The sequence below is a fragment of the Penicillium taxi genome (assembly GCF_028828555.1).
Source record: "Penicillium taxi strain IBT 34144 chromosome Unknown utg000006l_segment0_segment0, whole genome shotgun sequence".
Lineage (NCBI taxonomy): Eukaryota > Fungi > Ascomycota > Eurotiomycetes > Eurotiales > Aspergillaceae > Penicillium > Penicillium taxi.
This window is the reverse complement of record NW_026643208.1, coordinates 2316115-2331883: the sequence shown is the minus strand read 5'-3', so window position 1 is coordinate 2331883 and position 15769 is coordinate 2316115. Positions and strand designations below refer to the sequence as shown.

At 46.6% G+C, this 15769-nt stretch overlaps 6 protein-coding genes across 6 annotated transcripts; 5 read left to right on the top strand and 1 right to left on the bottom strand.

The window, feature by feature from the left end:
- Positions 1-171: 171 nt before the first annotated feature.
- Positions 172-4596, top strand: N7495_009958 (uncharacterized protein; the record flags this gene model as incomplete). Its single annotated transcript, XM_057212609.1, has 18 exons — positions 172-197; positions 257-559; positions 620-694; positions 754-856; positions 919-1127; positions 1191-2051; positions 2103-2220; positions 2279-2371; positions 2425-2458; positions 2509-2642; positions 2696-2829; positions 2895-2949; positions 3002-3190; positions 3250-3446; positions 3505-3685; positions 3751-4246; positions 4324-4486; positions 4551-4596. 18 exons carry the CDS (start codon positions 172-174, stop codon positions 4594-4596), a joined length of 3417 nt encoding a protein of 1138 aa, XP_057059472.1.
- Positions 4597-5175: 579 nt separating this feature from the next.
- N7495_009957 (uncharacterized protein) lies at positions 5176-8458 on the top strand (the record flags this gene model as incomplete). Its single annotated transcript, XM_057212608.1, has 6 exons — positions 5176-5319; positions 5376-5867; positions 6003-6828; positions 6872-7581; positions 7840-8010; positions 8255-8458. 6 exons carry the CDS (start codon positions 5176-5178, stop codon positions 8456-8458), a joined length of 2547 nt encoding a protein of 848 aa, XP_057059471.1.
- A 70-nt stretch (positions 8459-8528) lies between these two features.
- On the top strand, positions 8529-9116 carry N7495_009956 (uncharacterized protein; the record flags this gene model as incomplete). The annotated part of the gene is made up of 1 exon (XM_057212607.1): positions 8529-9116. The coding sequence occupies one exon, from the start codon at positions 8529-8531 to the stop codon at positions 9114-9116; it is 588 nt and encodes a 195-aa protein (XP_057059470.1).
- Positions 9117-10055: 939 nt separating this feature from the next.
- On the top strand, positions 10056-10569 carry N7495_009955 (uncharacterized protein; the record flags this gene model as incomplete). The annotated part of the gene is made up of 2 exons (XM_057212606.1): positions 10056-10405; positions 10452-10569. The coding sequence occupies 2 exons, from the start codon at positions 10056-10058 to the stop codon at positions 10567-10569; spliced, it is 468 nt and encodes a 155-aa protein (XP_057059469.1).
- Positions 10570-11006: 437 nt separating this feature from the next.
- On the top strand, positions 11007-11240 carry N7495_009954 (uncharacterized protein; the record flags this gene model as incomplete). The annotated part of the gene is made up of 1 exon (XM_057212605.1): positions 11007-11240. The coding sequence occupies one exon, from the start codon at positions 11007-11009 to the stop codon at positions 11238-11240; it is 234 nt and encodes a 77-aa protein (XP_057059468.1).
- Positions 11241-11364: 124 nt separating this feature from the next.
- Positions 11365-11969, bottom strand: N7495_009953 (uncharacterized protein; the record flags this gene model as incomplete). Its single annotated transcript, XM_057212604.1, has 3 exons — positions 11365-11549; positions 11627-11771; positions 11832-11969. The coding sequence occupies 3 exons, from the start codon at positions 11967-11969 to the stop codon at positions 11365-11367; spliced, it is 468 nt and encodes a 155-aa protein (XP_057059467.1).
- Positions 11970-15769: the final 3800 nt, after the last annotated feature.

Sequence of the window (15769 nt, the reverse complement as noted above, 5' to 3'; positions counted from 1 at the left end):
AGCCATCACAGCCGTCACATCCTGCGCCTCCCGAAGGTTTGCATTTTAGGCACTTTTTAGCGACACTAGCTCAAGAACCCGTACAACATAATAATCAATTCAATCGTAAAAAGGTATTCAGATCCCAAGACCTCAGTGAACATAGTCAATTCTCAGATAACCTCAAGCCACATGGCGGACACCAAGGGCACCGTAGGGTACGTCTCTCCCATACATACTATATTATATCTCAACGTAGCGTCACTGATGAAGATAGCTCTACACCCGCGATTTCAGCATTTGCAAAAGCCGCAGCAGCGATTAAAACGACCACTCCTGCTGCTCCCACAGGTGCAAGCAGCGATGCAGCGCCAAACAAGGCGCCGTTCAAGAAATTTCAAAGCGCAGTCTCCCGCATTCAGACATTCACCGTGACAGTTTTTCGACTCCCAGAGCAAAAGAATAGAGGACGGCCTGCGAAGAAGGAGGACCAGTTCACCAAGCCGATCGGCGATACGATTCCCAACTCGCCTGCGATGGCAACTGCTGCGACAGGTGTTGCCTCGGTCATGATGAAAGCGTAATTGCTCACATGGCTTCTCTCAAAGCGAGGAATTCAGCTGACAATGCATTACTTTAGAACGGACGTGGTGTCTTTTCGACTTGAGACAACTCTTGCCCAGATCCGCTCGGCATTGAAGGTCAAGAGCAAGATGTAAGGACGAGGATCAGTGCAATGTATCAAAATTGAATAGAACCGGCTAATGAATCCAGACAAGGAGAATTCCGCTTCTGCAATGAAGTCGGCGCGGTCGTTGCTGACGACAGTTGTATCAATGACTATTTTGCGTCTCTCGCGAAGCGACCAGCTATGGATGTTTGTTGCTCCGCTGAGATTTACTGAATTGACAATGGTTTTCTGACAATAGTCTGGTCTAGGATATTTCCTTCAAGCTGTACATCACGGGTGATACTGCACCAGCTGAACCCTTGACGTCGGTGCTGACCAAACCGCCCTTTACGTTGAAGTTCATTCGTATTGAGAATGGGACCGAGAAGACGGTTGGTACTTTGCATTCTGGATCTATGAAAGATAAAAATCCGTCTGCGCTTGTGATGAGCGAGGTGCGAAAATTGATCAAGCACATGTAAGTGTCTCTCTCCACGATTCCTTCTCCTACGTAGTAGTTGAATTATCTAATGCACGGCAGGTCCGTTAATCCCGAAATCGACCAATTCTGCGTCGCAGATGGTACACCCGTTGGTGAAGGAGTTTCCTTGACCGAGTACCTGGAAATGACAGACGTTCAAGTAGTCCGTGAGCGAACCCCAATAATCCCCATCCTTTTCCACAGCACCGCGCGACCGGAGAAGCCGCGCTTCCACGGCGCCTCCGAGGAAGTGAAAGCTGCCATGGAGAAGCTGCGACCGGACCTCTCCTTCACTGACCGAAGTGCTGAGGAGCTCAAGGCCGACAGGGCGGCCTTAGTGATCCAAGAGGAGCTGGATGCAGCCAAGTTCGCCGTCTCCGGCGCCAGCGTCAAGACGTATACGAGCGCAATGACCGAGCGCGACTGGAACTCGGTTCTCTGGAACTGTAGTCTGATGTACGGCTGGCGCATCGATTTCACGAAGAATGTTCTAGAGAAGGCCCCCAAGGCAGCGTTTCAGTTGAGACAGGGCTTGAATCTGCCCCCTATTCCGCCGGCTCCAGTGAAGATCCAGCCGCGAGTGGTGGAGGGCGAGGATAAAGCTGCCTCAGAGGACGGTTATAAGGCCGAGACAGAGTTGGCGCAAGGGAAGAAAGAGAATGATGACGAAGCCGGGGAACAGGAGGAAGAAAACCCACCGCTGCCCGCTGACCAAACCCCCGCGCAAGAACAACTGCCACCAATTGAGCCCCTGGTAAACTCTGCAAATGATATATCAGAGCAGCTCCCAGCCAAGGTTGGTGCGATTCCATCGTTCCAGATCAACGACCGGTCCAAGATCGAAGTAGTCAGTCTCGTGCACCAGTTCCAGGAGTCGATGGCCACAAATCACTTTAGCAAGTCCTCGCTTGAGGTTGGTGTGTGAGTATTGATTCTTTATTTCTTCTCATATATGGAGTGCTGACTAGCTAGATCTGGGGGTTATGCTGGGAACTCGGTAGGCGTTACGGCAGGCGTGGCGTCTTCTTCATCCGACAGTCAGAAACGGACTGAGAAGGTGACGCATAAACGGATGCTGGCCAGCTATAAGGTATGTAGCAAGCAATCTATTAACTGAAATGGTTGTATCTAAGATGTGTTATTGGCAGTTTCCTCGCGTCACTGTGTATCTCCATCCCGACGATCTTGAGCCGACAGAAGAGCTGAAAAATGCTATCAAACGGATACAGAAAACTAAAAATGTGAGTTTTTTCGCTTGATTGTTCTTACTTTTTACTTCTGACACAGTAATCAGATCAATGATTTGCGCAAGTTGCGTGCTGATTTCGGTAAGCGCTCTTTACCACTGCATTTACCTTTTAAACCCTAACGGCGGTAGGACACTTGTTCGTCCAACAGGCCGTCCTGGGCGGTTGCTTACAGACTACAAAAGTCACTGATGCAAAGGAAACATCCATGGAAGAAAAGTCGAAGGACGAGTTTAAGGCTGAGGTTGGGGTGGCGGTGCAAACGGTATGTTTTCTATCAGCTTGGCTGAGAATGGGGTCATCATTAATGTGTTGCAGACCTTTGGTGTAGGTGGAACCGTCAAAGCATCTCACGAGACGCAAGACGGTAAAGAAAATGTCAAGTCAAATCTCAATCAGAGTGAGACTATGTCGTTTGAGGCTACCGGCGGAAATACTCTTTTGGCGTCCAAGTCCGTTTTTCCCTTCCTTGCTTCATGATCAAAAAATGTCCTCTTCTAATACGTGCTTCTTCTAGTCCTTCTGAGTGGTGCGCATCGGTGGGAGACTTCAACAACTGGCGAGTCATTGATGTATGCGTCCTATTTTGAAGCCTAACTGTGTTCCACTCTAACCCTGCCGCAGCAATCGGGGCTCGTTTCCATGGTCGATGTCATCGCCCAGCATCCAAGCTGTACACAGGTAAAACAGTGGTTTATGCAGGCCGTTCCAAAACTGTCTGAGTATCTCATTGTTCCTGACTCACGTACGCTGGACGTGCGATTCAAACTAGCGGCCAACACGCCCACCATGGCCAAAATCGTTGGCAGTGAGGTACATGAGAGGAATTCTAAAATACTTAGTCTTAGTTTACTGATCATAGATCTCCGCAGGTTCCGACTTATCTGGGGCATGACCCTCTACACCCTCCGGTCCCACGAAAAACAGCCATAACCAGTAGCAGAACCGGTGCACAGATCAAGGAAAGTGTTAGGTTTGATCCTTCAAGCGCGCGAATGGTTTTAGACATGACCACATTCTGTGTAGAATCCAAGCTTGTTTCCAAGGACGCCATCTTTTTTCCGTCTGGGTAAGTAAAATGTTGAACCAGTCAAGAAGTCAAAAGGCCTCTAACTAATGTCATACAGCACGCAAGCGCCAGTTCTTTTCCAACCAACCGAATACCAACCGCTAGATGCGAACGGAGACCTCGAGCCGCTAAAGGCACAAGGCCCCAATGAGCTAACGGCGTGGGATAAAGTTGGAACAATCCAAGACGAATACCTCAAGCATACCCTCTGGAGCTTGGAAATTCCGCACGGCAAAAGTGTAAGATTGATCTTCTCCCACAGAGCACTCTCAAAGAATGGTAAGAGCACACTAACCCACCCCAGATCGGCCACGACTCCCTCGTCTGCATAACCTCGCAAAACAATGACACCTCCGCCACAAAGCGCTGCGTGCTCACCGTCTACCGCAACGCCCAGGGCGTCTTCCTCCCCGCTATCTCCTCCAACGATGAACCTTCCTACTGGCGGATCATCAAAGCCCAGGGCGCCACCGCTGAGCAACTCAAATCCGGCGAGGAGATCCGGCTCTGCTGGCAGTTCTCTGACCAGCCGGGTGGATACCGCGACTACACGCAAGATTGCTACGGGCGGCGCCAGAAGGCCCGCCCCGCGGATGTACCCGTCGACCAGCTGTATCTAAAAGTCCCGTTCCCGAGCTTTGGTGGGGGTACAGCTAGGTCTGGGTTGGGGCTTGTGCTTAGTACATGTGCGCTGACGGAGCCCGTGTGGGAGGGGATGAGGATCCTCAAGCCGCAGAGTCGCGAGACTGAGACGGTCATGTATAATCTGCATGATCTGACTTTTAGGTTGGACACTGTTGGTACGTGCTTTCTATCTTCATTTCGATCTCCTTTCGTCGCATCAGTGTGATATCAGCTTCAGCTCTAACAGCAACAGGGAACAACGGCCTCGGAGACTCGCGAGACTACATGAACCATGTCACCGCTGCACATTTACAATTTTCCTCAGAGATAACCCACAGCACTGTCGCGAAGCCGGTAGCGATAGGCGGTCCGATCGACCTGCTGGGCGACGTCTTGCTTGGGCCCGTTGTCAAAGCGTAAGCCCCTCCTCCACTGGCTGACTATACATAGTGAACTTGGGCTAATTCTCTTCTCTCATAGATCCGCTGCTATTGTAGACACATTTGTGAGCTGGCTGGGGTGGTAATTCTCATTTAATCGATTATGTCACTCATTTGTTTATGATAATACTAATTGCAGAAGTCAAAATACCTTAAATACCTTAAAATACGGCTAGTATCTTGGCACTTTGGCCACGCAGCGCCAAGTTATACTCCTTGTACGGGACCCGGGCCGCACCTCCCACCTCGTGAAAGTGGAAAAAAAAGCCTCCCAAGTTTGGCAATTATGATTGGTTGCTGATTTGAATTGATTGTTCGTGCTGCCAATTTCCAGTAGTGCCCGCCGCGCCACCGGTTCAAACAAAGTCATTTAAAGCGAGACTATGCACGTCTCCTGCATTAGTGACAGTGGAAGTCATGCTGAGGAAATAATACCCGATCAAGATTCCGATGAACTTGTCTGCTTGATCAGCTGAAACCTTCAGCTCAAGGAGAGCGATGGAATCTAGCCAGTTTTCCGAATGGGACCACTTGGTGAGAGGGGAGTCCAAACTGAGCAATTCCAAGCGACGGCCACGGCGGGGAAGAAAATGCAGAACTTCTTACATTAATCGCTCGCGGAACTCGTGAGATATTCCACATCCTATAGTCTGTGCAAAATAAAAATGAACGAGGAGAATACCCAGGATCGCGGTCGCGATGAGGCAGCAAACGTAAACGCAAACACCCAACGGGCCGCATACGGCAAGCAATCGTCTTTCTTTTACGATGCAGCCGCGGACCATGTCCTGAATCTTGCCACAACACTGGTAGGTGGCCCGATTTCTCCATTAGTTCGTTGCTCACTGACGATTGTCCTCCCCAGGACATGGGCCCAAAACCCTACAAGGCCATGCTATCCGCCGAGGGCTTTAAGACTGTCGTGAAAAATGAGAATGAGATGCTCGGTCTTGCTGAAACTTATATCGATAGTATGAAGAGCGATGCGTTCTACGTCGAAACAATACAGGCTGGGGTACCGAACGGTGAGTGTTCAATCCACTTGTTGCTGCGGCGGGGGCAAGAAAAACCAGTCGTGGAACGGGCAGTATTGATTGACGGTGGGAATGATGGCTGCATGAAACATGCTGGTGGGAAGAAGGCGTGTCTAGCAATTGAATTGGCAATGCTTGACATCTCGAACATGTATGAGTTGGGCACTCGCTATAATGTGCCTGGAGAGATAACGAGGCTGCGATTTGACGCCTGGGTCATCACTCATTGGGATGAAGACCATTATATAGGCGCCATGAACTACTTTGTGGACTGTTTCGATCAAGCAAATTCGCGTTGTTGGACGGCCCAAAGTAGTTCACAAGTCGGGAAACAGCAGCTCTATACTGCGCTATATTGTCCGAACTGGGAGCCTAAGGAGAGTATGTGTGCTTTTCTTTTTTTTATTCCTTTTTTCCTTTTACTGTCAGTCGATCAAGCTAATTAGGCGTGTCTAGAGCCCGGCCCCGAGATGAAAGGCCATCATGAGGAGTTCCTAGCCGGCGATATGGATGGCTACTGTGTCGGAATGCAGCATGTCGGGACTCATGTAACATTAGCGCAAGCAAGCACAAAGGTTCCCATGTTCTGGCTTTCGGGGTACCGGGAATCTACTGATAATGACAGACTAAACTTGAAGCCCCACTCTATTCTCGGCGTGGACTTCTTTACTGGTGAGCGGGATGCCAACCTAGATTGGATAAGGAACCAGCAGCAAGGTGTAAAGATGGATGCTGCATTAGCTCGCCTCACTCCGTCCAAACAGCCTCGGCTAATCTGCCTGGGAATTGCGGGCATGTTTCTCGGCGATAAGAAAGAACCCGATCTTGAAGAGTTATTCAAAGAAGCCAACAAAAATCCCAAAACTCAGTTACAGGGGACAGTCAGCAAAACCACACGTAGAAGAACCGCAAATAACGATGATGATGAAGGCGACGATGCGGCAGTAGAAAGCGATGAAGAAGAGGAAACACAGGCTGGTCAAACAAGCGCCGATAATGAGCCCAAGGCAAAACTACTGAAGCAGTCGTTGCAGAATCTAACATCGATCATTGCTGGCGTCGTTTGGGTTGAAGAGGGTCACCGCCGCGTTTCAACCCTGTGGATGGGCGATGCCGTTGCGTCAATCGAGCGCGAACTGGTGAATAAATGGGGCAACCTTGGTGCTATCAAGGTCCTGAAGCTGTCGCATCACGGCTCGCGTGGCTCAACACCGCCGGAGCTTCTCAAAACACTGAAACCAGAGCGCTGCTTGGTGTCAGCTGGCTCTTATTACTGGCATGTTGGTACGCAGTATACCACTTTACTGCATGGTTAATCTCTAGAGAGCTAACGATATCACAGATCCAGAGGTACTCAAGACACTTCACGCACACTACGCTACTTCTGGCGTCGAAGCCAAGGACCACCGATTCCGGCTGTATGCTCTTCGCCCGCCTCCATACCTCGAGTTTCGTCTTTTCCAGAGAGGAATCCGTCGGTACATCTTCGAAGCCGAGGGATTTGTCAAGAATAACTGGCTGTGGAACGATCTTTCCCCGTTACACCGCACCAGTACTCTACTCTCGCCATTGTATCTAGACGCGGTCACAAAGCGAGGGTACGACAAGGAGATTGAGCCCTTGGGCGCTCCTTTTTTGCTCAGCCGGACAAAAATCCAACTGGGAGAATTCACCCGGTTTACAGCCCGCAATCAGAATGGTGACCCCACGTCGAGCATATACACAGCCATGCAGGGCTGCGATCGGGTGCGAATTAGATACCTACGCATTCCCTCATTACCAGATGAGAAATCCGACGGTGCTATCTTTCACTACGCCGAACGCCCTGATATCTTCTTTGGTGACCCGAATAATCCAGTTGATGGACTAGTCTATGAACCAGTTCACCTTCTTGACTGGATTTTCAAATACGTGGATTTGCTTGAGCGCCCCACAGAAAAGTATCCCATGTGTGTGGAACGACTCGTCAACCTGTGGTTTCGCAATTTCGAGAACCACATGCCGATTGTGGGGTGCCCACCGAAACCTGGTCACAACGTGAGATTGCCTTTTATGTGTTGCTTCATTGAGGATATTGTGCTAATAAGCCTCAGAAATATCTTAAATCATTGCACCAGACAAAGGACATATTACTGAGAGGCGTACGTGATTTCCCCTCCCTGCTGCACTAAATATCAAGCTAATCAAGCTGTTTACTTTTTCTCCTTCTAGCGACCCTCAAAAGACGTACCGGACAAGGTAATACTGGACTCCATTCTGTACATACCTCTACTAATCTAATTGTCTCTCACATAGGTGATAGAAGAGGCCGCGAACGCAGCATCCGACTTGTGGTCGGCAGCGTGTGACCTTGAGGCCCCTATTCTGGGAAGCTACAGACAAGCGTATTACTCAGATAATGCAAACGAGATATCGAATACCAAGGAAATTAACGACACGGAGCTCGCCGTGGCATACGGGCGGGAAGTCTTCAGGGAAATGCTATTGTCCATGAAAACAGTTTGCAAGACCGATATCAATAACTACAACATGCCCAGCCACTGGACTAATAAAAAAGACCTTAAAAATCTGAGGAGCTTTTTTGAAGACGCAAACGAAAAAGTACAAAGAAGGATGGACATGAAGTTAAATGACGTGAAGGTATTCCTGCCCAAATCACACCTTATATGTCAAAGTAGTATAGCATGCTAATACTACACTCCGACAAAAGGAGCAAGCAGCAAACCAAAACCGCCCTATGACATGGGAAGAGACATCTGAAAAGGTACAATCATTGAACAAAAAGACAAACTTGGTTCTGACGTTGATGCAGCTGCGGGACCGCGGAATCACAATGCGTGGGTTTGGCGACCTCGAACAGCCCAGTGCTGGCCCTGAACTCGAGTTCTTTGGTGGCCTCCTCGATGGTATGTAGATCTTGATGCTGTTTTCTTGTGAGTCTGACTAATGATCTTTCCTTGGAAGGTAACCATAACGGTAACTCGATGGCCAACAACGACGGTAACAACAATCCCGATACAGAAAATAATTTTATAGACCTCACAACCCAGGCTGGCGATGAGGTCGGGGAAGATACCAATCAGCAAGTCACCAGTTTGGAGGGCCAGTTCGCAGGAATAAATATTATAGACCTCACTAGCCCAGAAGCTACCGAACCGATCACCGGCTTGGGGAACAGGGTCGAAGAGGAGGTTATTCGCACCGACACATCGGAGAATTTTATCGACAGTCCAAGAAGAGTATCCGACGTCGAAGTCCAGAAAATCTCAGACAAGCAAAGAAGACCCCGAAAATTCTCACATACTGAACGGCGACGCTCTGAACCTGAAAACCCCGAACCAGAATCCGATAGCGACGATTTCGAGAAAATTACCAAGGCCAGAAACAACAAACCTGTTGAGAAAGTCAGCGAACCGTCATCCGCGAGCCGTCGGACGGGCAATAAGCTCAAAGCAAAGGAAGCAAAGGCTCAGCCCAAGCTTGATTTGCTGGAGGTTCCGTACGACGCCCAACAGGGAGAGCTCAATGAAGCACTGGTGAATAAGCGTAATATCGGATGGCTTGATGAATGAGACCTGATCTGGTATTGAAGTGCAAGCTTAGCCTGGCCATGGAAGATTCAATGTCAGTGCCAGGCTTCCGAAGGTGGAAGACAATCCTAAACCTCTCTACAATCCTAGTGGGATAGTCTTCATTTACTTTAGCTTATTAGAGAATACATAAAATTCAGAGCTAGCAAGGCACAAAATAGTGTACAAATCCCTCAAGGAAACTTACAGAAACCGGTGAGGATCTGAGAATAGAAAGCTGATTAGCATAGGGTATAGCATTGCAGACTGATAGATACAGTACTGTATTCCTTTCGCTTGTTTATAGATGCTTGTGTGCAAATCGGTCATACATAAATCAGCATCGTTATGCGAGGGTTATTCAGCAAACTTGATCTACAATTTGCCTTTTTACAGACAAGGAAGACCAATACGAATGCCTATTTAGCGAAAGGGGGATCCCAGGAGCTTCTTACATGATCTCAAAAGCATGTGCTTCAGTTGAATTCAGAATTAAGTAGTATAACACCAACGAATTACGATAAACACATATATACGCCTTCTATTATAAGTACCCATTGACTAACAAGTGGTGTTTTATCGTCGTGACTTTTCTCTTTTTACATGATTACGTGAGTGAACCAAAACATATCAAAGCATCGGAAGAAAATCAGACAGTCTGGGCTGGGCCTCGATCATTACTTTACCCCGGATGATGTAATCATAGACTCTTGGTTCTTCAAGGACAGTTATGCTTATTTAGGAATATCCACGAGGAATGGGTGTCAGAATGATGCGTTCAACTTATCGAATATCTTCGGACGTTTTAGTATCTCCTAATTGGTACTAGTAGCTCTTACACAGACAAGAGAATAAGATGATCTCGTATTTGAAATGTTCTTTGCCATAGTTTTATGCACGAGGACATACAGTATCTGAGCAATGGCTATTGAATCTTTCAAAATGACTAGCCAAGTTTCGGTTAGGTATACATCTTCTATAATTGCTGTCAAGTCATCCATCGGTCAACACTTTAGATCCTTGCTATCTCGAGTTACTAGAAAGTCTCGAAAGATCTTTCCCTCCACTATACCATCAGAGATAGATCAGGCCTCAGTAGACCTAGCCGCTCAAATAAAAATTGAAGATTTTGAGCGTTATTTTGAAAACTCCAAAGAAAAACCCAAGGAGCCCACTGACGAGCAGCCAGTCTTCCGGCTGCAAGGAAGGAAGCTGCGGAACAGACTATCCGCTTTGAACTCTGATGCCGCATTTGGAACGAGCATTCTAATTAACAATGAAGACGGAGATCAGTACGTATCTCACCATGGTGCCAAAACATTTGCACAATTAGCCAAGCTTGAGCGTCAAAATGTCATGTTTCCAATGCACGAATGCGTGGCTTGCAGAGAGTCGTGGCACCATTCCCAAATGGTACAAGTTCCCTGCCAGCACAGATATTGTCGGTCTTGCTTGAAAGAGCTGTTCAAAGCTTCATTCACCGACGAATCCCTCTTCCCTCCATGCTGCTGCCAATAGAATATAGGTCTACACCACCTTCGCCACCTTGAAGTTGGTTCTAACATAACCGATCTGAAAGAACAGTACAAGAAAAAGAAGGTCGAGTTTGAGACTATAGACAGAACCTACTGCCACTCTTCAAGCTGTGGTACCTTCATGGACTATTCTCACATCAAAGGCGACGCCGCCCGATGCCCGGATTGTAGGGTGGAGACCTGCGTCCGCTGTAAGAAGCTAGCACATACGGGCGACTGTCCAGATGATAGGACTCTGCACAAGCTCCTGGCAACCGCAAAGGAAAGAGGGTGGCAACGCTGGTATAGATGTGGAGAGTAGTGGGACTCGATTCTGGCTGCAATCGTAGCTAGTAATTGTCCCTTTCTCATTCTCGAGATGGATTCTAATTTGAGATATCTATCTACCGATGTCGTGTTCAATTTTGCTACGGCGAAAGGTGGAAACGACGCGAATGTCCAATATGAAGGGAAGAACTTCTCTTGGAAACTCGCCAAGCCATTAAGTGACAAGCAGATGGACCGTTCCTCTTCGTTCTTCCAAACTGATAGGGCTAGTACTGGAATTGATGCGACAGATGAAGTGGTGGAGGATGATTGGATTCAAATATAGCTGGGCTCTAGACTTACAATCGCTAAAATAGGACACTCAGATACATATGTAGCTTTATGTACCGTTTTTAAGAAGTTGTTCGCCAAGCCTAAAACGCTCTCATATTGATAGAAGCCTGATAATCTCATAGTTTTGCTTTGACACATGCTAGGCTAGTGCCTCCTACGGTCGTCGCAGCGCCCCCTAGCTGGACTATACCGTTGATGATGACCAGACCGCTGCCTCCTGCACCAGCACTCTGTGCCACGGCCATCGTGCTCCCGGCAACAATGTTCCCAATCTGACTTTGAGCGACTGCGGCTATAGTACCTAAATTCATAATAAAAATGGTCACTCGGGCTTCAAAGTACGGAGATAGAACACATCTGCTGGATATTTGCACATACCTGCTTTAATACCGCCCGCTGTGAATCCCATACTTGACAATAATGGGACTGTTACAACGGCTGGGGCAACGAAAACAAGAGCACCAGCCGTGCCAATAGCCACACAGGTAGCTGGAACTGGGTTCTTAACACCCCAGCTGGCTGCCTATTAGATTTTTACGATATTAATATAGTATATTTGGATAGTTAGAAGTTGTATACCAACCTGTGCAGTCAGACTTGCGGACTTTTCAAGTGCAGGCTTGCTGTAAGCTACCACACTCTTCCCGCCCTCCAACCCCGCTCTGATGAGTCTACCGGATCCAAGGATGACACCATCGGGAGAAATATTTTGGAAAGACATAAATCAAGTGATAAAAGAGTTTGATAGAGAGAAGTTATTATACGAACTAGTTAGTCGGGGAGGAAGAAAGATAAAAGAAGCAGCGATGTGGTGTCAAAGCAGCAAAGGAACTCATTTCATGGGCCTACAGAAACCCCGAAATCAACCAGAATTCCCATCTTACGGTTGTCAGCCTACCTGCATGTTGCGATGACCTCTCAAAGGTACAGGCATTTAAAGATTGCGATATGGCTAATCAAGAGCTATTTATACATTATTCTCATACAGACTAATGCGTTTTCGGGTACATACCAAGAAACAACTCGTGTCTGTTGAATACAGGTCAGAGGGTCCCTCGTGTCTGTTGGAGGCAAATCTGTCCCCGAATGTAGCTGCAAGCATTTATTTGTTTTGATTGTGTTAAACTTGAGGCTATCATTTTTAGAACTTTTGAATTTTTTAGTATTAATTAACTAGAACAAGTTAGATACGGTATCCCTAAGTAGAATAAGAGTATACAGCTCGAAGGGTCGCGGGGTCCCCTCTCACCCCACGACCCTCCGAGCTGTATACTCGTAGAATAGCTCCCGAAAGTATCACCGAGAAAGCGAAAGTGTATAAATTTTGTGGAAGCCAAATTTGGCAGCTACTGTTTATCTCTACAATCTAAACATAAGAAGCTGAAGCTATGACAATATGAAGACGCCTTGCCAGCATTTGAGTGGTAGTCTTGGTACAGTAAGATTCAAAATCGGCTTCCATGCTAAACACGCACAATTTCTTTCTCAAACCCTATGGCTATTTTAGATAGTCTTTAATATCTTCTTTAGTCTATTCGTGCTAAGTAGTCTCCTAGAGTCAGTCATATAATCCCTTCGCGAATGATATCCCTAGACCTATTCCGATCTATACCTTGCTGGTAGTTAGGCGAAGTCTAAGCATTTTCAATGTGGTTTTATTCGCCACCTTCAATATGTTTAAAGTCCATCCATTAGTGTAACAGTATGGAACGCCGCATGGTTATGACTAATAAACTTATGGAAAAAGATTCCCCGAGGACTTATGAAGGAGATCAAGAAGATCCATTTACCCTGGCGAACTAGTGGTCAGTTCACCTCCGAAGAGGCAGGGCGATGATCAGAGATCGGCCAAGAATTGGTGACGAAGCCCGGTTGTCGGAAGCAAGGGCTCGCCACTCCTCTGATATATTTAGCCTCCAGGTTGCAACGAACTTTGAAACACTTCAAGAGTTGGTCTTGGTAACAACCGTATCCATTTCGGATCACCGAACACTTCATATCTTTACAAATCCTACTCACGCTCTTATAATTAGACTCATTACAAAAATCGTTCTATAGGGCACAGTCAGTAAGGTGCATCGTGGTCCGTGCCCGCATTATACATATTATATACTCGTTCAGTATCTCTTCTGTCTGAGTTTCCTTGTCGACTGTATTGGAAAATTTCCCCCATATCTTCACCTCAATAGCCTCTGAGGTTATCTGGAGTTAGCAACCTGGCTATTGGGGTTGCGTTTCGTGGCAGTACTATAAATGTTTCCCGTTAACGCGTTATTCGCGTGGTGGACGCAGGCCCTCGTTGTGGTTTTAACGATAGATTTTTTTAGAAATCATACAAGTATTAATGGTACTTCAAGCGTTTCCTAATAAGATGCTTTAACATCCTTTAGCACACTTCCACAATGAGGGTACTATAAGTGTTTCCTCGTTCCCTTGTGGTTGATGTTTCTTCCAGTTCGTGAACCGAGCTGTTCTGTGGGTATAATCAACTACTGACCAGTGTTGGTATTACTAGCTATGTGCTGTGTACATAGCTGAGTGAACATGTTTTTGTTATAAAGCGACGTAAATTAATTGATAGATATGTGTAGATGTCTGTGTCCCCTTCCTCGTGTGGGATTTTATGGGTTACGACCTAGGTACATGAGTATCGGTCTAACTTGAATACATAAGTAGGGCATATTAAGTTAACAGGCCAACAACAAAGAGGTAACGAGGAGTAACATATTCTAACAGAAACCGTCTAATAGCTATCAGAAAAGACAGTCTAAGAGGAGAGAGATGATATCTATCTATTTCACTTAGCATTTCAATAATATTAAGACAAGATGTTAATGCGATAATTGATTCTTGACCGATCAAGATCGGGTAAATACTGGTCAGATAATTTTTCTCAGCTCAAACCAATCAGTATCATGTGGCTAAAGAAGACCATTTATTCGCCAAAGAGGCTCCAAGTTGTATCAAAGCTAAAGCTTCTTTCAATGTCAGGCTTTCCAGTAAGTTTTCTGGGAGTAGTCTGACCACAATCGGAAGAGCATAAGGCAAGTTTTTGTATTTTAGATGATTTTTTGCCATGTCATAAAAGCCCTAGTAGAGATTATTTTCTAGGTTATACCTTGGAACGATCCAGTACTCCCCTTTTTACCTTAGTTCCAATCCACCAGGTCAGCGACATGCTCTTAAACAGATGAAAGTGACCAATGCCGGTGGGACAACGACTAGGCTGCCACTATCTTATCAACGATAATGTGAGTGCGACCGAACCGGCAGAATTATTGACGGCTACCTATTATGCTTCATACTGATGTTCTCTGAATGGGATGGTTGCTATTCTTCAAGATTGACTAGTATCGCTGATGCGGTGGTTATGATAATTGCATAAGTCTACATAAAATATTCTTCTTGTCTCACTTGTGCATAATCAGTTGATCAAGTACAATCAAATACATGTGAGCCAAGACGACAGATCGACATGATTTAGACCGTGATATTCGATAAACTTATAGCGCCTGAACGTAAACCTTGAAGTAAACCTTACATGAATCAAGAAATTATTAACTTGAAAGGTTCCAAGGTTGGAGACGGCCATCTCCCGACCTACCATCCGCAAACACCAACTTCCACATTTAGCGAGGACGATCTTTCCAAAAGCCAAGATTACAGTCTCCACACGCGCCAATTAACTGGTTGCAGATTGTGGCCTACAAATTACTAAGTGGGGATGTCTAAAGTGCTCATGCAAAATCCTACGGACCCCGACTCAATCCTGGTCCGCTCCACAATCGCATAAATGAGGAAGTCATCTAGAAAGGATTGCTCGAAGGGCGGCCTGTTGAAAATAGTGTGGGTTATGCACTGCCCGTGTTTTCTATTAGGTTATTCTCTGTTAGATATTCAGGGGCCAATTTGTGGTACCACTATGTCGTACATAACGTTGGGAGTACCTTGACCAACCAGTGTGACTTGGAATGTAACAGAGCGGCAGCTTTAGGTACTTTGTACTGGAGTCTGATACATAGTAGAAATTCCATCAATTAATGTATCCGTACCCAATTACAGAGCAACGAGGGCCTATCTACTTAGTAAGTAGGAAACAATTGAACTAAAGCGAACTAGTTCTGATTTTATTGAGTGATGTGATATAATCGCCATGAGATATTTTATATCACTCGATGAAATCAGTCCATTCTGCAACGATTAGCCTCATATTGGCTTACCTATACGAGACAGCCACTGTCGATCTACGTCAAACTGCCTGGGCATCTTGGCATCTTCCAGCCTTGAGAAGGTTCCAAGGTTGGCTTACGGGATACCGCATCTGTTTCACGGCATGCCGTAACTGATCCGTCCCAAGGTCCGTTCGCCGATACTCAATGAAATCCAGCACTCCATGTTATCGACACAGTAATAGTCGTATATTTTGATGTATAAAATACGGTCTATATAATGCCGGCTAATTGGATCATACCGAAGCCATATCCAGTAACTGCCACAGCTACGCTTCCCCATCTACCCTAC